This window comes from Bos mutus, chromosome 8, assembly GCF_027580195.1.
Source record: "Bos mutus isolate GX-2022 chromosome 8, NWIPB_WYAK_1.1, whole genome shotgun sequence".
NCBI lineage: Eukaryota > Metazoa > Chordata > Mammalia > Artiodactyla > Bovidae > Bos > Bos mutus.
The window spans coordinates 35,522,228-35,540,041 of record NC_091624.1 but is presented as its reverse complement, the minus strand read 5'-3'; the positions used below and the strand labels follow the sequence as shown (position 1 = coordinate 35,540,041).

Below are 17,814 nucleotides of genomic sequence, written 5' to 3'. Positions count from 1 at the left end.
TCGCGAGAACTAAAGGCTGTCCCGTTCTCGCGCACAGGGAGGGGCGGGTGTAGGGGGTGCTCCTGGACCTGAAGGAGGCTTTCAGGGGTGGGAGGAGGGGCGTGAGCGCGCGGCAAATCGGGCGGGAAGCAGCGAAAAAGGGTTAGGGCGCGCGCTGTGGCGGTTCCTAGTCTCACGGTCGCGTGCCCGGGAACTGCTGTTGCGCGAGGGGAAGGCGGGACGCCCAGGTCGGTGTAGGGCCAGATGAATGCCCCCGTTTCCACAGCCCACATTCGCGTCTTCTTCCCTCCCCGGTACTCCCCTCCCACCCATGCTGCAGGGCGAGCTGCGCGTTGGTAAGTGCAGCCAGCTTGCCGGCCCGGCCCTCGCCGCGCTAACCCGCTGTCTGTAACGGGCCGCAGCGCCCTTCAGGCGTGGCCCGGGCAGGGGGCGCAGCCGGCAGGTTGCGGTCCGCGGTCGGCTGGAGGATCGGGCGGGATTCCGAGAAACGGTGGCAGTCTCGCCGGGCTGTGGCGGTCGAGCCTTGGAGTCCTGTACTCTTCGCCCCCTTTGCTTCCGGCCGGGAGCCTGCGCTCCCAGGGTCTTTACCGGGCTCTGCGTTCTGATGAAACTTTTTTTGCCCTTTTCTTTTCTTTATTAATGGGGCCTGTGATACGAGTATTTTATAGTGTCGCTGTAGTTACGTGTGAAAAATTTCTGAAAGTACTGCTTTCATATCCTACAATGAATGCAAATCGCAAAATAAGCTGTAGACATCCGCTTTCCGTTCACTCGCCTTAAATCAGCCACGGTGTGTCGGCAGTGACTTAGACTAAACCTCTCGCCCTCATATAGATATGTTATCGTCCTAGAGTGTTCGGGTTATACTTAGTGTTCGGCTACTTCTAAGGCCTTTGTGTCAGGCTTTGATGGGTTTTTTTTTGTTAAGGCCCTTAGGTCCAGAATCGGTGACAAACCTCGGAAATTACCAGTAGTAGTACCCAGTCTCCGCATCCCGACTCAACCCTCCAGCTCTCAACCACAACCCCAAACTTGTGTTGAAAAGTGAAAATGTTATACGTTACACATGAAGCTAAATCTACCGTTAGAATACACATTTTTTGGGTAATGATGAATTTGTGCTGATTCATTCCATTGTAATTTGATTTCCCTCTTGAATACTTTGCAAATTAGATGTAACCAGCATCTTAAAAAGTGTGTGATTTTGACCATCTATTTTACTTGCTTAATATGGAAGAAAACTCTTTTTAGGGGAAACTGAGGACTTCATGAAGCACCAAATATTTACTGGCGGGAATGGTAGTTAAGTACTGTTGGAGCATAATGTCTGGGATTGTGGGGTTTATAAAAGGCTCTCTGAGTTGTTTTTTAATGGCCCCCATCGTAAAGAATATTATAGTCTTGTTGGGAAGTAAAACTCAATGTGCGTTTGGTTTTATGATACATAGTTCAAATTCTTATTTAATGTTCAAGAAAAGTTGATTGAATGTATGAAGGGGCTGGGGATATTTGGATTATAGAGATTTAATCTGCCAGTCAGGATTTGCAACATTTAATTGAATCTGTCTTTCAAAACCAGGGACACTTCACTAACACAAATAGGCACATACAGGATAATGTACTAAGGGTGGTTTCTTTCAAACTAGTATTTCTGTTGAAACCATCATTTTCTGCCTTGGTAAACAGTGATGACTGGTGAGCAGGAACGCAAAGTAAGCAGCTCTTAAGAACTTCCCAGTTTCACTGTCTTCTGATTGGACCCTCAAACCTGAAAACTCTTATTCCCCTTTTCTAGATTTTTTTTTATCTAATTGTTTTCTTCCTTTACCTTTTAAAATTTGCTGTTTAGGTTTACTTTTTAAATAACAAGAAAGTCTGTTTTTTACAAACAATTTTATACCTGCTTCATTCAGAGACTTGCCAGTTTGAGGAAGGTCTGTCTTTTCGCCAACCTTTCTTTCATCCTCTGTTATTTTCAGCCAAGCTGTGTTATATCTGCTTATTCAAGGACTTAGCAACTTGATTGACATATTGTGCTCTTGTGTAATTAATTGTGTGATTATTTGGACTCCTGATGAATTTAAGTCTGGTATTACTTAGCTGTGGAATTTACATAAGGTAAACTAATATAATTGAGATTGTACTCTAGTCAGCTGGATGATTATTTAGAATTTTGTAACTATTATTTTTTGAGTTTGTGCCAGACTTTGTGCTGGCCGTTTAATGCTTATTACAGTCCTGTGAGTAAATTGTGGATAAGACAAAGAGAAGTTAAGGAACAAGTCTAAGGTCACAAAGCGTAGATGGGAATCAGACTCCTATACGTGTTTTCCGTCTTTCTCATGTATTAGGTTATGGAGGATCCACAAGCAGCTCCACTAATTACTTCTTTCTGATTTCAGCCATTAAATATAAAATTTTCCCCATAATTTTCAGAAAGTGTCTTCTCAAAATTCTTGGGTTACCTTAATGTTATCCCCAAGAGTTAAAAACAGACTTACGTGTATTTTTTAAAGTAAAGGCAGTGGAAACATGAAACGGTTATAACTTAAATATTTGTTAGTGCTTTTAAGTCTTAACTATTGATTGAATGCCACATACCATGTCTAAAAGGATGGTACTTGTGCCTCTTCTTCGATTTGTTAAAAAATTGGAATATGTGAGGCTGACTGAAAATTAACTTATAGATGAAATTTGTATAAATCTTAGTATTGATGACTGATATTATAGAATTTTCCTACTCTGTTCTCTTCTGCTCAGTTCCTGCAGTCAATATCTAGAATGTAGATTGCTGTGTCAGCCAAGTTAAGCAGGAGCAAGATGTAACTCAGTTTTTAAAAAAATAATGTTTTCATGATTATAAAATTAATGGAGATTAATGTAATTTTACATATGGTCTTTTTTCCTAACAAAATAAAATAACATATTTTCATGTCATTAAATAGTCCTTAAAATATTTCTTTAAAAAACTATTTCCTGGATCCAGTGTGATTATGTATGTATTTATTTTACTGTTGTTGAACATTTAGTTTGTTTTTTTCCACACTGTAAAAGCTTCGTGATAAGCACTCTGGCACATAAATCTTTGTCCTTATTTCTGAGTGTTTTCTTAAGATTAAGTTTTGAAAATAAAAGAAGTAGATCATATGGTGTGAACATTTCTTACTGTACAATTTCAACAACATATACTTTTTTTATATTCTTTTCATGGACAGTGATGTTTTTGAGGATCAAGGGCTGGGAAATTGTGGTGCTCTAGCTGACACCTGGAGAAGGCAATGGCAACCCACTCCAGTACTCTTGCCTGGAAAATCCCATGGATGGAGGAGCCTGGTGGGCTGTAGTCCATGGGGTGGCGAAGAGTCCGACATGACTGAGCGACTTCACTTTCACTTTTCACTTTCATACATTGGAGAAGGAAATGGCAATCTACTCCAGTGTTCTTGCCTGGAGAATCCCAGGGACGGGGGAGCCTGGTGGGCTGCTGCCTATGGAATCGCACAGTCAGACACGACTGAAGTGACTTAGCAGCAGCAGCAGCTGACACTTCCCTTGTGAGTTGCTTACCTGCAGTGACCATGGTTACTCAATTTCTCAAGAAAAGGAGGAACAAAAACCTTAGAAATTCTCTTGAAGGAATAGATGCAAGTAATACAATTTACTAATTAAATACAATTAGTAAATAAACTCCTTAATAATTTAATTAACACAATTAAATTATTAAGGAGCTCAGTTATTGAAACCCAGTCTAAACTTTATAATTTCACATGATAATACTTTTTCCATTTAGCAATTTAATAAGCTTTTCTTTTAATAATTTAATAAGCTTTTTTTTTTTACCTGTAGGAAAAAAATTTATATGTTAGAAACATCTTTTTATAAAATTGTTTTAACATGCATTTGTAGGCACTAAATTATGTTTTATATCAATATGCCCTCTACCTGTCTTTGCTGTTAAATGAAGAATTCTATGCATATTCTATGCAAATGTGCATTTAGTTATGGTAACGTTGTTATAAAATTATAGTACATCTCTGGAAGTGGAGATCCAAATCCTGAGGGTAGTATTTTAAGAAAATTATTTATTAGGAATTTGTCCAGACTACTGTCTGAAAGGATTTTTGTCACTTTCTGTGTTCAACAACACAAACAAGGAAATGCATGTTTGAAATAAGTACAAAATTTAAAAATGAATACATAAGTCTTAAAATATCAGTTTGTGATATTTAAAAAAATTTAAAACTGCTTTATATGGTACTTTAGTAGAGTTATAGCAAAAGGAAAAGTAATAGTGATAACACTGCTTTGAAGCTATTACAAAGATAGATGCAGTAGGTGATGTGTTTCTTTCGTTTGACTTTGTAAATGAAATAATTTAGAATGTACTAGGTGAGCTTGTCATTTATATGAGATCAGAGCAAAGTCTGTTGATTGTTAATACTGTAGTGCTATTACAAACTAGCCATTTATGAATATGTTTTGTATGCAAGTGGGTATATGTAAATGAGAGACTGACTTTACTTTCTCTTTTCACTTATGTCAAACAGCATCTAGAAAATGGTATACGAATGGAGATTAGCAGAATCTAGTTCAGAGCCTGATACTATGTATGATCTTTATGTCTTTAATCTTCATGCCTGTTTCATTCTCACCCAAATAGAAGACAGTACCTACCCTTTCTATCATAAATGACTATTTTGAGGTTTAGGTAATATTACAGATGTAAAACAATATATTTTGAAAAAGTTTAAAATCTTAAGAGGTTTTAATTTTTACTCACCCTTTTCTTCACTTCTCTGTTTATACAGCTATACTGCTGCTATATAGAATTGACACCACTGAAATTCATTTCTTTAATTTCATTTTCTATCCAGCCTTGACCTTTTCAATTCACAATCAGTCAGTCTTCCTTTTTTTTTGGTTTCTTCCTCCTCCTAGAAGTATTAACAGTATTAACTCCTACTATTTAACAGGTTCATGTAGAAAATGGCATTTGTGTTAAGTGTCTGCATGTAATAACTTAGGGGTGTATATGGTTATATACTATACTGTACATCCTGAATGATTCATAGTACAAAACATTCTGCAAACAATTTAATTGATGCGGCATTTATACTTGCTAATTCATTTAAATAATTCTAACTACCAAAAGTACACTTTCTTGATTTCAGTTTACTTAATGACTATCAACTCATTACAACACCCCTGCCAATTATACCAGGCCCATTTGCCAGTGTTGTGGTGGTTAAATTTTAGTGAAGAAAATAAAGTAACTTACTGAATGAGTACACCTGAGAGCCTTGGATATAGCTTAATTTTTGATGTTAATAATGTCAACAGATAAAAATAGATCTATAAAGTACAGATCTGTGTCTTGAAGATAAGATATCACTCAACTATGGCATCATAAAATCATGCTTGGAGATTTTAACATGCCTTATTTTAATTAATTTCATGTGTTGATGGTATTTTGTTCTAGGTCCATCTTTTAAGCATACAGCTGAACTTGGTTTATTCAATTTGAGAGTATCTTTTAAGAGGTGAGTTAATCTATATTCATTATGATTGCTGATATATTTAGACTAATTTTTACCATCTTGTTAATTTCTGTTTATCAGTTCAGTTCAGTCGCTCAGTTGTATCCAGCTCTTTCCGACTCCATGGACTGCAGCGCGCCAGGCCTCCGTGCCCATCACCAGCTCCCAGAGCTTACTCAAACTCGTGTCCATTGAGTTGATTGTGCCATCCAACCATCTCATCCTCTGTCATCCCCTTCTCCTGCCATCAGTCTTTCCAGCATCAGAGTATTTTCAGATGAGTCAGTTCTTTGTGTCAGGTGTCCAAAGTATTGGAGTTTCAGCTTCAGCATCAGTCCTTCCAATGAATATTCAAGACTGATTTCCTTTAGGATGGACTGGTTGAATTTCCTTACAGTCCAAGGGACTCTCAAGAGTCTTCTCCAACACCACAGTTCAAAAGCATCAATTCTTTGGTGCTCAGCTTTGTTTATCGTTCAACTCTCACATCCATACATGATTACTGGAAAAATCATAGCTTTGACTAGACAGACCTTTGTTGACAAAGTAAAGTCTCTGCTTTTTAATATGCTGTCTAGGTTGGTGATAGCTTTTCTTCCAAGGAGCAAGCGTCTTTTAACTTCATGGCTGCAGTCACCATCTGCAGCGGTTTTGGAAGCCCCAAAATAAAGTCTGTCACTGTTTTCACTGTTTCCCCATCTATTTGCCATGATGTGATGGGACGAGATTCCATGATCTTAGTTTTCTTAATGTTGAGTTTTAAGCCTGCTCTTCCACTGTCCTCTTTCACTTTCATCAAGAGGCTCTTTAATTCCTCTTCGCTTTTTGCCATAAGGGTGGTGTCATCTGCATATCTGAGGTTATTGATATTTCTCCCGGCAATCTTGATTCCAGCTTGTGCTTCATCCAGTCCAGCATTTCTCGTGATGTACTCTGTATATAAGTTAAACAAACAGGGTGACAATATATAGCCTTGGCATACTCCTTTCCCAATTTGTAACCAGTCTGTTTTTCCATGTCCAGTTCTAACTGTTGCTTCCTGACCTGCATACAGGTTTCTCAAGAGGCAGGTCAGGTGGTCTGGTGTTCGGATCTCCTTCAGAATTTTCCACAGTTTATTGTGGTTCACACAGTCAAAGGCTTTGGCATAGTCAATAAAGCAGAAATAGATGTTTTTCTGGAACTCTCTTGCTGTTTTGATGATCCAGCGGATGTTGGCAATTTGATCTCTGGTTCCTCTGCCTTTTCTAAATCCAGCTTGAACATCGGGAAGTTCACGGTTCACGTACTGTTGAAGCCTGGCTTGGAGAATTTTGAGCATTTCTTTGCTAGCATTGAGATGAGTGCAATTGTGTGGTAGTTTGAGTATTCTTTGGCATTGCCTTTCTTTGGGATTGGAATGAAAACTGATCTTTTCCAGTCCTGTGGCCACTGCTGAGTTTTCCAAATTTGCTGGCATATTGAGTGCAGCACTTTCACAGCCCCGTTCCCTTTGTGCCTTCTTTTGGATTGTTTTCTTTATTTTGTGTTTTTCTCAGCAAATTTGAAAATCAGTTGTTATATTTCTATCATTTTGGTGTTTGTCTTCAGTATTTTTATTAAGTATATAATTTACATTCAGTAAAATTTATGTTCTTTTTGATGTATAGTTCTGTGAGCTTTGACAAACATTAGTCGCATGACCATTGCTGTCACCTGTTACTATGGTGCTGCCTTTTCCATTGTTGTTATTCAGTTGCTAAGTTGTGTCTGATTCTTTGCAACCCCATGGACTGCAGCATGCAAGGCCTTCCTGTCCTCCACTCTCTCCTGGAGTTTGCTCAAGTTCATGTCCGTGAAGTTGGTGATACCTTTCCATAATGCCCTGTAACTGGAATTATACAGTCTTTGTCTAACTTTTACCTAGCATGCTGCATTTGCTATTTGTTTCAGTCTATTTGGGCTACTATGACAAAATAGCATAAACTGAGTGGTTCATAAATGACAGAAATTTATTTGAAAACTGAAAAGTCCATGGTCAAGGTGATGGCAGATTTTGTGGGTGTCTGATAAGGACATGCTTCCTGGTTCTTGGATGACAGCCTTTTTATAGCAACCTCTTGTGGCAGACGGAGAAGGCGATGGCACCCCACTCCAGTACTCTTGCCTAGAAAATCCCATGGACGGAGGAGCCTGGTAGGCTGCAGTCCATGGGGTTGTGAAGAGTCGGATACGACTGAGGGACTTCATTTTCACTTTTCACTTTAATGCATTGGAGAAGGAAATGGCAACCCACTCCAGTGTTCTTGCCTGGAGAATCCCAGAGACCTGGGAGCCTGGTGGGCTGCCGTCTATGGGGTCGCACAGAGTCGGACACGACTGAAGTGACTTAGCAGCAGCAGTGGAAGTGGGGAGTCTGAACCACTGGGCCACCAGGGAATTTCTATGAGGGCTTCATTCTCATAATCTAAGCACTTCATAGAGGCCCCACCTCCCGATACCATCACATTGGGTATTAGGATTTCAACATACGAATTTTCTGAGGGAGAATATCTGTAGCAGTATTCATCTTTGTTATTGCATTTATTAGAAGTGTATTCTTTTTTAACACTGAATGATATTTCATTGTAATGATGTACTATTATTTGTCCATGAAGGACATGTGGGTTGTTTCTGATTTTTGGTGATTATGAAACAAGCTGCTGTAATTGTTCACATACAGATTTTTAATGAATGTAAGTTTTCATTTCTCTTGAGTAAATACCTAGTAATGCTGGGTTGCATGATGAGTGTATATTTAACTTTGTAAGAAAATACTGAACTGTTTTTCTTCCTAATAAACTGCTAAACTGTTTTTCTTCCTAAAAATCTGCTAAACTGTTTTTTAAAGTGATTGTGCTATTTTGCTTTCCAACCAGCAATGTATGAGAATTCCAGTACTTGGAATTATCAGTTGTCTTTTTTATTTTAGCTATATTTTAATTTTAGATTTCCGTAATGTCTTGTCGTTTTGCATATCTTTTGGTGAAATGTCTATTCAGCTCTTTTGCTCCTTTTAAAATTAGTTTGTTTTCCTATTGAATTTTTAAAAAGATTTTTTTCTTTTTTTTGGTGTGGACAATTTTTAATTCATTTTTATTGAATATGTTGCATATTGCTTTTTGTTTTATGTTTTGTTTTTTCGGCTGTGAGTCATGTGAGATTTTAGCTCCCCCACCAGGGGTTGAAGCCACACCCTCTGCATTGGAAGGTGATGTATTAACCACTGGACTGCCAGGGAAGTCCTCCTATTGAATTTTAAAATTATTTTTGTAATCTAAATATGTCTTTTGTCAGTTACCTATTTCTCCCAGTCTGTGGCTTGTCTTTTGTGTTTGTTTGTCTTATCTTTATACTTTAAGCAGTGTCTTTCATAGAGCAGAATTTTAAAATTTTGGTGAAGCTCAATTCATTAGTTTCTTTCTTTTATGAATTATGTATGCTTCTAGTGTTGTATCTGAGAAAACTTTTAAGAAATTAAGATCACAAAGATTATTCTCCTAACTTTCCTTCCCCTTAAAAAAATATAATTGACATATAACATTTTAGGTTCAGTTGTACAACATCATAATTTGTATTATTGCAGAAAGTGAAGTCGCTCAGTCATGTCTGACTCTTTGCAACCCCATGGACTGTAGCCCACCAGGCTCCTCCATCCGTGGGATTTTTCCAGGCAAGAGTACTGGAGTGAGTTGCCATTTCCTTCTCCAGGGGATCTTCCCGACCCAGGAATCAAACCTGTGTCTCCCGCATTGCGGGCAGACTCTTTACCAACTGAGCCACCAGGGGATCCCTATTATTGCAGAACTCACCACAGTTAAGCCCAGATGACATCCATCACCACACTTAGTTAGAAAATTTTATATTTCTTGTGATGAGAACTTTTAAGATCTACTCTCTTAACTTTTAAATATGCAATATAGTATTTTAACTACAGTGACCATACTGTACATTACATTTCTATGACTTACTGATTTTATAACTGGAAGTTTGTACCTTGTGACCCCTTTCGTCTGTTTCGCCCACCCCTGACCTCTGGCAGCTGTCAATCTGTTCTCTGTTATATATGAGCTTTTTTTTTTCTCCTAGCTTTTTTAGTTTTCACATTTATATCTGTGCTTCATTTAGAGTTAATTTTTGTATGTGGTATGAGGTACTGGTTGCGGTTTAAGGTTTTGTGTGTGGAGATATCCCTGCCTCTTTGAGAATATTAATAATAGTTTTTTTTGAAGTTTTTTGTGTTCTTTCATAGTCACTTTATTCTTATTTTTTAAACATTTAAGATTCTGCATTTAAAAACAAACTTCTCCAGGTATAAATTCTTCTCTTGGTTGTGTGTCCTGATGTGGCTCATCATGGTAATTTTCCTCAAATATAGTTTTGGCTTGAGAGCTCATGTTGGATAGAGGTTTTTCCCTTTGGTGTGTTTTTGGAGTTGCTTCAACCTGCCCTCTGACTGGCATAGGTCTAGATCAGCTGTGTCCTTAGAGATTTGGGTATTTACTTTAGTGAAGAGCCTGGTTCTGGACCATGTTGTATTCTATACAAGTTGTATACTCTATGTATCTATTCTTAGATTATCTCTGTTCTCTCCATAGGCCATAGGTAGGTGCTGAATAGAACATTTTTGGGCACAATTCTAGCAAGTAGTCTGTTGTGCCCTATAATTGGCATACTGGGCCCTTAGAGCCTTGTAGCTTTCGCCTGCAAGTCCCCTTTTCCTGGTGTCTTTAGTGCCCGCTTAAAACTCTAAAGTAAAAGTTTCTCAGTCGTGTCCAACTCTTTGTAACCCCATGGACTGTACCGTCCATTGAATTCTCCAGGCTAGAATGCTGGAGTGGGTAGCTCTTCCCTTCTCCAGGGGATCTTCTGAACCCAGGGATCGAACCCAGGTTTCCCCAGGTGGATTCTTTACCAGCTGAGCCACCAGAGAAGCCCAAGAATACTGGAGTGGGTAGCCTATCCCTTCTTCAGGGCATCTTCCTGAGTTCCTGGCCCAGAAGTTTTTACTCTTTGTTATTGAGTGTAGCTATGTATTTAAAGTTTTATCTTGTTTCTTGTATATCCTTCTAGATAGAGGTCCTATATGTACAAAATCAAGAAGAATATGCTTATTGTCCTTTCTTTTGTACACAAAAGTTAGCATGCTGTGTTTTGTTTTTCTTAGCAACAAGTTAGAGAATATTTCCATTTGGTAAACCAGAGGGCTCGTGTAGAGATTGTTGGTTTCTTTGTTAAAGAGACATGCTGATTTGACTCTACATGGTTTATTTTTATCAGAATGGGCGTGGACCTCTCCTACCTCTCCTATCTGTTTTCACATTGTTTTTCATACATGATTTAAAATGTATCTGTACTCTTAATTATTTTCTTCAAAGTAAAGATTCATCAGTTTGGTAGTTATGACCTTCTTAATTCTTCCTCCTAAAATGTTATTCTTGTATTTCTCATAATAACTGTAACTCTTCCTTTAAATTTTAACCATTTGTTGAATTAGTAATGTGACTACTTATTTAGGGTCACAGAGCTTGTAAGTAAAAGAAATTTGGCACCAGAGTTGTACACTGAACCTCTGGATTATATGTTAGTCTCCTTTTTTATTTCACTTTTTTAACACAGTAAAGGGTTTTTACTTTTAAATGTCTATCAGTATATCAAATAATAACATGTTAACAAATTCTTGAATTCTGTCATCTAGTAATTTTGATTAAAAAATGCTAAAAGTAGCCCAAACAATTTTACTAGCATTCATTGTTTTTTTTAGCCAGAAAGGACTGTTTTAAGGCTAGATGCTGCTTAGTACAGGTTACAAATAACTACTTACTATTTTTTTCATAGATAAAGCCCCTGACCTTCAGAAAGCTTTAGGGGAAAAAAAATTAATCCCCCTTTTTAAGTTAAAAATTAAAAAAAAAACTATACCTACAAAAAAAGTCTGTGTGTGTGTATATGTATATGTATAGACACATATTTGTCGCTTGAGCTAAAAGATGTAGGAAACCAGACAATATATGCCTATTAAATTTCTAAGAAATGCAAGGTTAAAAAAAGAAATATTTGTATAAGCTCTAAGTTTTTACAAGGATGCTAGATTTACTATTTTCTAAAAATGAGAGGACCTACTATATAATATACAGAAATAATTTAATGCCTTTTCACAAGAATATGTCTTGAACTAGTCCATGGGACAGGACTTCTTCCCTGGTCCATTTATGCAGTAGTTTTTATGGATCTGCCAGATGTTGCAGACAAAGGCTGAGAGGTTATCTAGGACTTCATCCCTGTTTTGCCAGAAGTAAACCTGAAGGATAGTCATCCCTGGGTCTCCTTTTCCACGTCACTGCTGCAGCTGCCATGGCATCCAGAGCTCTGGCTTCTTTAACTTTGAGCCCTTCTCCCTCTGTAGGCGGTCAGTTTCAATTTCAGCTGCTTTGGCCTCCTTTCACCTTAGGTTGCTTGTGAACCTCCGACATCTTCTCCTATCCTTTAATTTTCACGGTAGCCCTCTGCAGTAAGGAAGGCAAGGAAGCAACCTAAGATAGAGTGTCTAAGTTTCTTGTGGTCCCTTGCTTTTGTTTATTTCATTCCAAACCTCATGTTTTTAGTGTGTACTACCTCCACTCTACCCTGATTGATAATAGGAAACTTCAAAACCATACCATCAAACTCTTGCACTTACAAAAATAGGCCAGTGATTGTTTCTGCAGCTTCCTCTTATAACCCTTACTGTTTTTTGTCTTAGCTCTCAGGCCATTTCTGAGCAATAGAGGTTACAAGTACTCCACTGAACAACCAGTTCTAAATCCTGTCATCAAATCCTGTGCTCCTGTTCCAAATGGTAAGTTTTCTTATGGGCATATTAAAACTTTATAAATTTAGAGTCTTCCTCTGTTGAAGGAAAAAATTTAATTTGTGAGAAAAGCTTAGTCTTTTTAGTGTTTTGCTACTTTTTTTAATCATACTGAGAAAATCAGAAGTATATTTACGTGATACGACTGTTGAGAATCATTTAGATAAATAAGATGCTTTACATCAGCTAAGAATCTGTTACTTGTTATAATTTTACCTGATTATTATATTAATATAATAACTACTAACATTGTATGTATTGCGTAGGTCTGACATTGTGCTTTACAAATGTTAATCATGTAATCCTCACAACAGCCCCATTAGGTAGGAGGTGGTATTGACATTTTATAGATGAAAAAACTAGGTTAGAAGAAGTTAAAAAATTTATGCTAGGCTGTAGAGCTTATAATTTGACAGAGCTAGCCTTCAAACCTTTATATATCTGTCTCACATTTTTTGCTTTTCTCATTGTACCATCTGATTACTTGTGGCATTTGAATTTTTGCTATGTAGAAAGTCAAAGAATTACATGCTAGAGAGAAAGTCTAAAGGTTTGGCTACTCCTGTTTGTGCATTGTAGAGAATTATAGAAACTCTATTTAGATATACTGAATTACAATAATTTTTTTGTTTGTTTTCAGGTAATAGATGCCTAATATTTCCTTTATGTGAAAGAAATGAGTGTAACTAGTATTGCATTAAGAGTTGAAACCTGGCTTTCAGCTACATGGCATGTTAAAGTGCCTGTAACGTGGCTAGAAGCTTGTATTAACTGGATCCAAGAAGAAAATGATCATGTTAATTTGAGTCAGGCACAAATGAATAAACAAGTGTTTGAGCAGTGGCTCCTTACCGACCTGAGAGATTTGGAGCATCGTCTTTTACCTAGCGGCATTTTAGAAACTCCGAAAGGAGAACTGAATGGATTTTTTGCTCTGCAGATTAATTCATTGGTTGATGTAAGTCAGCCTGCATATGCCCAGATACAAAAGTTGAGAGGAAAGAATACAACCAATGACCTAATTACAGCTGAAACACAAGTAACCCCCAAACCTTGGGAAGCAAAGCCTTCACGAATGTTGATGCTACAGCTAACTGATGGAATTGTACAAATACAAGGAATGGAATATCAGTCTATTCCAGCTCTGCATAGTGATCTTCCTCCAGGTACAAAAATTTTGATTTATGGAAATATTTCTTTCCGTCTTGGTGTTCTCTTGTTGAAACCAGAAAATGTGAAAGTGTTGGGAGGAGAAGTCGATGCTCTTTTAGAGGAATATGCCCAAGAAAAAGTTCTTGCAAGATTAATTGGGGAACCTGATCCTATAGTTTCAGTCATACCAAATAATTCTAACCAAAGCATCCCCAGAATTACGGATGTTCTAGATCCTGCGTTGGGACCTTCTGATGAAGAACTCTTGGCAAGTCTTGATGAAAATGATGAGCTTGCAGCAAATAATAATACCTCTTTGGAAAGAAGTTGTTTCATAGGTAATTCCTCAAATACTGTTCCCATCAGACAGTCAGATTTTGAAAGAGAACTTGTTATTTCTCCAAGGCCAAAGGAGAAACCACGAAACCAATCTATGCTTTTTACTGATGAGGAATTAGATGACTTTTCATTGGAGGAGGCCTTGCTTTTAGAAGAAGCTGTCCAGAAAGAACAGATGGAGACCAAAGAATTACAGCTATTGACTTTGAACAGAACTACAGATGAAAGTATAGAGAAGTTTTCACATAGATCTAATACTCTAAATAATTTTTCTTTTATTTGCAAAAATGGAAACAATAATTGGAGTGAAAAAAATTTATCTGAGCAAATGACTAGTGAAGACAAATCTCTTAGTTGTCCATCTACTAGAGACCAAAACAGTAGTAGTCTTTCAGTTAATCATAATGTACCTCTACCCCATGATTTTACAAATAAAGGTAAGAGCTCAGAGACATATAAAATAAAACAAATTAGCAGTTCAGATGGACATTCCTTAAATAATAAAATGTTCAATGGAGAGCTAGTCAGTAATGTACCAAAAAGGAGTTCAGATGTTCCTAATGAAAATGAGCACCATTTACAGACTTGTTCTTTACAGTTGTCAGAGAATAGCACTGGACTTCCTATCACCATGGATTTGTATTCTCCACCCTTTATCTATTTGTCTGTTCTAATGGCCAGCAAACCAAAGGAGGTTACAACAGTGAAAGTCAAAGCATTTATTGTAACTTTAACCGGAAATCTCTCAAGTTCTGGTGGCATTTGGAGTGTAAGAGCAAAAATTTCTGATGGTACTGCATATCTAGATGTAGACTTTGTAGATGAAATACTTACTAGTCTGATAGGGTTTTCAGTATCAGAAATGAAACGGTTGAAAAAGGATCCTTGTAAATACCAAAAGTTCCTGGAAGGTTTGCAGAAATGTCAGAGAGAGCTAATAGATTTGTGCTGTCTGATGACTATTTCATTTAATCCCTCCTTGTCTAAGGCAATGGTACTGGCATTACAAGATGTTAATACGGACCACCTTGAGAACCTAAAGAGGAGATTAAAGAAATAATTTATTGAAGTAGTATTAAAAAACAATTCAAATAAGCAAGGAAATATTTAGAATTAAATTTGTCCTTTTACTTTCACAACTTTTTGAAAAGGAAGTTTCATAACTGATTTCAGTTTAATTTTAAAATGCTTGATCATGATTGTGTGTTTAAGTTTTTTTAATAAAGTTTTTTGTAGTAAGTGTTTGCTGAATGAATTTAATGACCCATTGTTGTTGAGAAATTTTGTTTTCTACTTGTTATTTCACATAAGGTGACTGGTAAAGTATTGGTGTTTACCAATGAGTCATACTGTTGAAAGAAGGTTAACAATTATAAGTAGGTAGTTGAGTACTTCTAATTTGTACCCCAAAAGATTTGTTTATAATGTTTTTCTTAGGAAAAAATGTAAATCCAGTGGAATAGAATGTTAGACTTTCAGATGTTAATTGTTCTGCTGGTTTTTATTTTGCTGATTGTAAATATTTTGTTTGGTATATTTAAGGCAATTATTATCTTAACTAGATACCATTTCAAAGATTATATTGAACAGTTAAAAACTTGATTTTCAAGGATAATCTATTAAGAAGATCCAGTTAACTTTTGGGGGGATTAAAATAAGATGTATATCTATGTCTTTAGTTGTTATCTCCTTTCTGAATTAGTTTTACATGTAAGTCTTCCTTTAGTTTTGTTGGAAGTGCTGATTTCTTTTTCAAGGGAGGCTGTTTCCCACTTTCCCATTTTGCTGTTAAAAAATCACATTTGAAAGGTTAAGTTATTTTTATTATTCTTTTTTAAAAATGTAAATTAAAGTATCTTTAAAACATTAAATAATAAACACATGGCATTTTTAAAGAAATGTAATAGGAAATATCTGGAAGTAAGATAAATACATATATAAAAATATGATATGGATATAGCAGAAAAATATTCTAAAAATCTTTTGTCATTATTGGTTGAAGGATAATTATCAGAGTTCAAGGCACAATCCAGATTTTGCTGCTGTATCCTTTGATAATAACCACTTCTATGTCCTTGCATAGCTTATTTACTACAAGAGGCCTAAATGGATGGTATTATCTTTCATTATCTTTATTCTAAGTGTTCTCCTGTACTCTGTCTCTGTGAGTAGTGCTTGAAAGCTGTTATTAAATTTTATTTTCTCTTCATATTCAGTTACTGAAGACTGGGTATAGTACTTAACAGTCTTCCCAGGTGATGCTAGTGGTTAAAGAGCCCACCTGCCAATGCAGGAGACATAAAAGGTGTGGGTTTGATCCGTGGGTCAGGAAGATCTCCTGGAGGAGGGTATGGCAACCCACTCCAGTATTCTTGCTGGAGAATCCCATGAACAGAGGAGCCTGGTGGGCTACAGTCCATATGGTTGCTAAGAGTCAAAGTTGCAAAGACACTACTGAAGCTTCTTAACAGGCACACACACAGTACTTTACCATATCAATCCTTTCTTCTGTATTGGACCTTTGTTTCTGACTCTAGTCTTCACTGGCCTGGAGTATTCCAGTAGGATTACTAATTGGCCTGTGCTTTGTTTTGTCCTTAAGCCTTTAACCATAATTCTGCCTGAATGATCTTTCTGACCATTCTTGTTTATTAATAAACTTCTTATTTACTACTCTTTGTTGCCCTCTGATACCAACCTTTTCCAAACTCTTCATCTAGTATGTATGACCTTTTGCAGTCTGGTCCTTGCCTTCCTTTTCAGCCTTGCCTTGCCTCCTTATTCTTCACCTACCTCGTCTGCGGTAAATTTTAGTCGAACTTGTTCCACAAATGTGGGGAATATACTTCATACTTATATTCTAGCTCACAGTAATAACCCTACCTCCCAGATTTCCACTCAACTTAAGCTTTAGATGCCCATTGAAGTGTTTCATAAATTTCCCTATCCACTTTCATGCCCTTTGTATATTGTATAGACTATTATTTATGTTTTATTATACTTTTTTGCTTCCTGTATTCTACTGCTACATTTTGGGCAGAATAATTCTTTTGTAGAGAGCTGTCATGGGGACCCTTTAGCAACATCCTGGCCTCTACATGTGATGTAGAATCCTTCCAGTTATAGATGAATGGATAAAGAAGTTGTGGTACATAAATACAATGAAATATTACTTAGCCATAAAAAGGAATGAATTTGAGTCAGCTGAACTGAGATGGATCAACCTAGAGCCTGTTATACAGAGTAAAGTAAGTCAGAAAGAAAAATATCATAAATTAAAACATACATAGAAAAGACAAAGGACCAGAGACCAAATTGCCAACATCTGCTAGATCACTGAAAAAGCAAGAGAATTCAGGAAAACATCTACTTTTCCTTTATTGACTATGCCAAAACCTTTGACTATGTGGATTGCAACAAACTGTGGAAAATTCTTAAAGAGATGGGAATATCAGACCACCTGACCTGCCTCTTGAGAAATCTGTATGTAGGACAAGAAGCAACAATTGGAACTGCACATGGAACAACAGACTGGTTCCAAAATTGGGAAAGGAGTACGTCAAGGCTTTATATTGTCACCCTGTTTGTTTAACTTACATGCAGAGTACATCATGCAGAATGCTGGGCTGGATGAAGTACAAGCTGGAATCAAGATTGCCGGGAGAAATATCAATAACCTCAGATGTGCAGATGACACTACCTTTATGGCAGAAAGCGAGGAACTAAAGACCCTCTTGAAAGTGGAGAGTGAAAAAGTTGGCTTAAAACTCAACATTCAGAAAACTAAGATCATAGCATCTGGTCCTGTCACTTCATGGCAATTAGATGGGGAAACAATGGAAACAGACTATTTTTTTGGGTTCCAAAGTCACTGCAAATGGTGACTGCAGCCATGAAGTTAAAAGATGCTTGCCCCTT

General features: G+C 37.1%; 1 protein-coding gene across 2 annotated transcripts; it reads left to right on the top strand.

Annotated features, from left to right (window-relative positions):
- Positions 1–94: 94 nt before the first annotated feature.
- RMI1 (RecQ mediated genome instability 1) lies at positions 95–15,774 on the top strand. 2 transcript variants are annotated; one of them, XM_070375403.1, is made up of 4 exons: positions 95–227; positions 5,480–5,540; positions 12,298–12,393; positions 13,046–15,774. In XM_070375403.1, the coding sequence occupies exon 4, from the start codon at positions 13,082–13,084 to the stop codon at positions 14,954–14,956; it is 1,875 nt and encodes a 624-aa protein (XP_070231504.1). In that variant the 5' UTR covers positions 95–227; positions 5,480–5,540; positions 12,298–12,393; positions 13,046–13,081; the 3' UTR covers positions 14,957–15,774. The 2 variants fall into 2 exon arrangements, with proteins under 2 accessions (XP_070231504.1, XP_005896708.1); XM_005896646.3 differs by having other exon boundaries at positions 107–335.
- Positions 15,775–17,814: the final 2,040 nt, after the last annotated feature.